We start from the raw sequence: 5,745 nt of genomic DNA on the forward strand, positions 1-5,745 counted from the left end.
TTATGTTATTGGAACTATTGGAATGCATCTTGCTTATGTGTTTGCTTGTTTTTTGTCTGTCTTCTCTGCCCCCCACTGGAACCCAGGCTCCAACCGGGCAGAGATCTTGACTTGACTCTATGTTCTTGTTCACAGTTCATTTGATGGGCAAATAAAATTGTTTCCAGATTGTTGCCAATGAACAAGGCTCTAGTGACCATTCTTGTACACACATCTTTGGGTAATTGTATAAGGGATTCTGTGGGACAGATACCTACAAGTGCTATTTCTAGGTCTGAGATGATATATTTTAAAATTTGATAGAGATATCAAATTACTGTACCAATTTGCAATCCCATGGACTTTGATTGAGAATGGCTTTCTCAAGTCCTTGTCAACATTGGGTAATAGGAATCTTTCTTCTTTTTGGCCTATGTTATGAGCAGATACCAAGTATTTTGTTTCATTTTGTATTTTCCTGATTATGTGAGGTTGAATATCTTTTATGTGCTTTTTGGTCATTTGTACTTTTTCTTTTGGGTAAAATGTGCATTGCTGGCCCCACCCCCTAATATAGTTCTGTTTGTGAGAAAGAAGACTAGATAACAGGTAGACAGTTACCAGTGTGCCCCGTACCATTTGGCTACTTTTATCCTGGCTGTTTCTCTCTATTGTATTGATCCATAAAAACTGTTGGTATTTTGTGAAGTTAACTTTGTTATATATGAGGCAAATACTCTCTTTGTTTTTCCTTAATCTTTCAATATTGTTTATGATATTAACATCTTCCTAAAAAACAGGTGGAGCCTTCACTTTTCTATTTCTGTTATTATGAAAATAGCAGGCATACCTATACAATTCTTTAAAAAATCTATGAAAAGATATAAAATGAAAAGTGACCGCTCTCCCATTATACTGAAGTAACCTTGTATATCTTTTCAAACAAATTTGTCATGTTTATATGCACATTCATTTATCATTCATTTATTCATCAGTCATTCATTCCTCTAACAAATATTTACAAGTCATTTATACTGCCAATATTTATTGGGTATTTACTATATTCCTGGCGTTATACTAGGTATAGTAATAGAGGATATACTCATATACATATTATCTTTTATTTTAAAAGCTTTTCTGGAAGATGCATTTTTATTTTTTTACACTTTAGAAGCTTCTATAGTAGCACATACATATTTACCTCACTGTTTTTAATGTTTGCTCACTATTCTATTTTATATATGCCAGGATATATTTAGTCTTTTCCTTACTGATGGACATTTATAATGTTTCCTGTGTGTTTGCAATTACAACAGTGCTTTAGTGAATATCCTTGTAGATGTATCTTTGGAGGCATGTGCAAATATATCTGTAGGGCAGACTTTTAAAATGGATTGTATTTTAAGTTTGATAAACATTGCCAAATTGTCCTCCAAACCTGAATTCCAATTCACACTCCCATCAGATATGTGAGAGTGTGCATTTCTCTACTTTATTTGCAACCCTGGATATTGTGTCTTTTAAATTTTTGCAAATATAATGGGCCGAGAGTGGAACCCAGGGTTTCATTGTTTATTTTGCATTTCCCTAATTAGGAGTAAAGCTGAGAATCTTCTTATATATATGTATATATATATTGGTCACCTGTATTTCTTCTATGAATTGTCTGTCTACATTTTTTCCTCATTCTTATTTTTATGAATACTTTTGAAATGTTTTTTTTATTTTCCATTTACAGTTGACATACAATATTATATTAGTTTCGGGTGTATAATATAGTGATTTAGGCATTTATATAACTTACGATGTGATCACCCCGGTAAATCTAGTACCTATATGACACCATGTATACTTATTACACTATTTACTTTCAGTCTCTGTGTGTCTTTTGATCTGAAGTGAGTCCCTTGTAGGCAGCATACGAGTACGTAAAGTTCTTGTTTTCTCATCCATTCAGCGACCCTATATCTTTTGATTGGAGCAGTTAACCCATTTACATTTAAAGTAATTGTTGATATGTAGTTACTGTCATTTTATTATTCATACTTTTTATCTTGTATTTTTTCTTCTTCTTAAAGAAGTACCTTTAACATTTCTTGTAATACTGGTTTGGTGATGATGGACTCCTTTAGCTTTTTCTTGTCTGGGAAGCTCATTTTTAAAAAAAAATTTTTTTTTTTTTTTTTACTTTATTAAAATACTGAGTTTATTTCACATGTATATTTGTGTCTCCCCACCATTTCCATTTGTCTGACCACCATTACTACTATGTCCTATCATAGCATTCCTTACATACTTAAAACCAAGCAAAGGGTGGAGTCCCATCTTTAAAAACTAAACAGGCATTTTTGACAACACATTCTTGGCAATAGAACCTGGACAACACTTATCAGACACGGTAGGGCAAGTTCTCACTCTGCATTGTAAAAAGGACAGCCAGATAGCAACTGTTACCGGAATGAAATAAGATGGAAAATTTTAACACACTGTTTAAACTATTTTCTTAAAGAGACTTCTCCCGCTGCCAGAGATCTTGAACAGCCTCCTGGTCAGTCATCCGGAAGCAATTCTTCACACAACTGATGAACTTGGCTTCCACTTTGGGAAGAGACCCACTTTTTTCTATACTTGCTTGCATTTTTGCTTCAATGTCTTCTCCAGAAGTAGGCCCTTTCCGTGTTTTAGGAGTTTTTTCCTGTTTTTTGAAGGATTCTTGACTTTTTGATCTTGGTGTTGATGGTTTTTGAGTCTTTTCCATGCTGGTTTGATTTTTGTGCATTTTTAGCTGGATTATCTCAAATAGGTTTCTTTATAGAAGCTTTTTCTTCAGTTTCCTCATCATCAAACTCATCATCATCATCTTCGTCATCATCTTCGTCATCATCGTTGTCATCATCTTCATCAGCAGAAAGTTTTACTTTTTTCTGTGGAAACTTGCTACCACTTTCAGGGGCAGAGCGCTTTCCAGATGTACTTAGGAGTTTCACACCCTCCTCCTCATCATCTTCTGACTCTGCATCTTCCTCTACAGCTACTAAGTGCTGTCCACTAATATGTACAGGCCCTGAACCACACTTCAACCGTAAGACCACAGGTGGTGTTATTTCAAAGCCCCCAAAGGAAACCGTTGGCTCTACAGACATTTTCAAAGTTGCCAGTGTTATTTTAATTGAACTGCCTTCATAATTCATTGCCTCTGCTTCAACAATGTGCAATTCATCCTTTGCACCAGCCCCTAAACTGACTATTCTTAAAGATAGTTGGTGCTCATTTTCATCATTATCCACTTTAAACTGATAATCTTTGTTGGCCTTTAGTTCACAACTGAAAAGATAGTTCTGGAGCCTCAGGGGGCTCATGTCCATGTCCATCGAATCTTCCATGGGCTGGTGGCTACTTAGGTAGGAGAGAAGACAGATGGAGATAAATGAGTACTACTCAGCAGCACAGACACACAAGACGGAATTGCACCAGGGACTGGGAAGCTCTTTATCTGTCTGATTCTATATGATAGCTTTGCTGGATAGAGTAATCTTTGTTATAAGTCCTTGGTTTTCACTACTTTGAATATTTCATGCCAATCCCTCTGGCCTGCAATGTTTCTGTGAGAAATCAGCTGACAGTCTTATGGGAGCTTCCTTGTAGGTAACTAACTGCCTTTCTTCTGCTGCTTTTAAGATTCTCTCTTTGTATTTAACCTTTGGAATTTTAATATGATGTGTCTTGGTATGTGCTTCTTTGGGTTCATCTTATTTGAACTCTACACTTCCTGGTCTATTTCCTTCGCCAGGTTAGGGAAGTTTTCTGTCACTATTTCTTCAAATAAGTTTTCAATTCCTTGTACCCTCTCTTCTTCTGATACCCCTATGATACGAATGTTGGTATGCTTGATTTTGTTCCAGAGGCCCCTTAAACTATCCTCATGTTTTTGGATTCTTTTTTCTTATTGCTGTTCTGATTGGGTGTTTTCTGCTACCTTATTTTCCAAATCGCTTATTTAGTCCTCTGCTTCATCTAGTCTGCTGGTGATTCCTTGTAGTGCATTCTTCATTTCAGTTATTGTATTCTTCATTTCTGACTGGTTCTTTTTTATGTTTCTATCTTAATTTTTATGTTTCCTATCTCTTTGTGGCATTTCTCACTGAGATCATTGAGCATCCTTATAACCAGTATTTTGAACTTTGCATCTGGTAGATTGCTTGTCTCCATTTTGTTTAGTTCTTTTTCTGGAATTTCATTCTGTTCTTTCATTTCAGACATATTTCTTTGTCTCCTCATTTTGGCTGTCTCCCTGTGTTTCTTTCTATGTATTAGGTAGAGCTGCAATATCTCTCAGTCTTGGTAGAGGAGCCTTATGTAGTAGGTGTCCTGTGGGGCCCAGTGACAGTCTTCCTGGTCACCTGAGCCAGGTGCTCCAGGTGTATCCCTTGTGTGGGTTGTGTGTGCTATTGGCACCTTAATGGGAGGGATTGACCCTCAGGCTGATTGGTTGTGAGAACTGGCTGTGACTACAGTGGAGGAGACTGTTGTACAGGGGCTGATCCTATCAAGCAGGAATTGCTTTAATGGGGCTCTAGTGCCTGACGAGTCTGCCCTTCGGGTGTGTTGTTTGTGGTGGTAGTGCTCTGCTGTGGTCTGAAGATGGCCACAGGTGTATTGGTTCTGAGGAATCTTGGGAGGGGCTCTGCTGTAGGCCAAGGTTAGCCTATGCCCTGTGTGCGGCTACTTGGTATCAGCTACAAAGTGATCTGCAGATGGTTCTCACCTGTCCTGGGTTTGGAGGTGCCTGGGAGAGGCTAAGCTGTGAACTGAGTCTGTCTGCCACTAGTATTGGGCTTAGGGCTGCTTAGGAAGTGGTGTGGGGCATGCTGAGGCAAGGTGCTGCTTGTTTGGGGTTTATGAACCTTTGAGAGGTTTTAGGAAAGTCTGCAGCATGAGCCAAGACAGGCCATTTGTATGAAAAAGTCACTGGAATGGCTTGGATGAACCTGCAAGTTGGATGGGGTGGGGTCTCAGGGAAGGGAGAATAATGGGAAGGGTGAATGAAGGGTGAACCAGGGCAGGGTGAATGATGTTAGCTAGGTTGAGGCTCAGATATGGCACCCATCTGCAAGTGCAGGCTGAGTTGGGGGATAGCTCAATAAAGGAACAATGACTTCTGCAGCACTTCTGCCTGGGAGAAAGCTGCCCCTCCAGCCCTCGCTCTGAAACCAGAAAATTCAGTTCCTCCCCGTATGTCCCTTGTGTCTTTCCACCTGCTGCCCCAGCTCTGGAACTCAGAGCAAGTGAGTCCATCAGCGAGTAAACTTGTGTGCAGGTCCTTTAAGCAGAGCACCTGGGATTCCAGCCGCCCTACATCTCACTCAGCCAAAATCTCCTCTGGTTTTCACAGCCAGAAGTTATAGGGACTTCTCTTCCCAGCACTAGAACTCTGGGCTGGGGAGTCTGGTATAGGGCAGGGACCCCTCAGTCCTCTGAGGGGGACCTCTACAGCCTAGATAACCCTCCTGATTTTTAACTGTAATATGTGGATGCAGGACCAGACTGTTCTGCATCTCTGCCCATCCTACCAGTCTCAACATGGCTTCTTCTGTATATCCTTAGTTACAGGACTTCTGATTCTAGACTTCAGGTGATTCTCAATGATGATTGGTCTGTAGTTTATCTGTAATTTTGATGTTGCATTAGTTATTTTTAACACTTAGAAAAACAGTATTCCATAGTGGTAAGAGGACAGATTCTGGAACTAAATTGCCTTGTCTTTCC

The 5,745-nt window shown here is 39.2% G+C and overlaps 1 protein-coding gene across 2 annotated transcripts; it reads right to left on the reverse strand.

Annotated features, from left to right (window-relative positions):
- Nucleotides 1–2,482: 2,482 nt before the first annotated feature.
- Nucleotides 2,483–3,362, reverse strand: LOC117032341 (nucleophosmin-like). 2 transcript variants are annotated; one of them, XM_033123772.1, is made up of 3 exons: nucleotides 3,305–3,362; nucleotides 2,788–3,010; nucleotides 2,483–2,702 (listed from the first exon to the last, which is right to left on the reverse strand). In XM_033123772.1, exons 1-3 carry the CDS (start codon nucleotides 3,360–3,362, stop codon nucleotides 2,483–2,485), a joined length of 501 nt encoding a protein of 166 aa, XP_032979663.1. The 2 variants fall into 2 exon arrangements, with proteins under 2 accessions (XP_032979663.1, XP_032979662.1); XM_033123771.1 differs by having other exon boundaries at nucleotides 2,788–3,362.
- Between the last annotated feature and the right edge of the window lie 2,383 nt (nucleotides 3,363–5,745).

Source organism: Rhinolophus ferrumequinum, chromosome 12, assembly GCF_004115265.2.
Source record: "Rhinolophus ferrumequinum isolate MPI-CBG mRhiFer1 chromosome 12, mRhiFer1_v1.p, whole genome shotgun sequence".
Lineage (NCBI taxonomy): Eukaryota > Metazoa > Chordata > Mammalia > Chiroptera > Rhinolophidae > Rhinolophus > Rhinolophus ferrumequinum.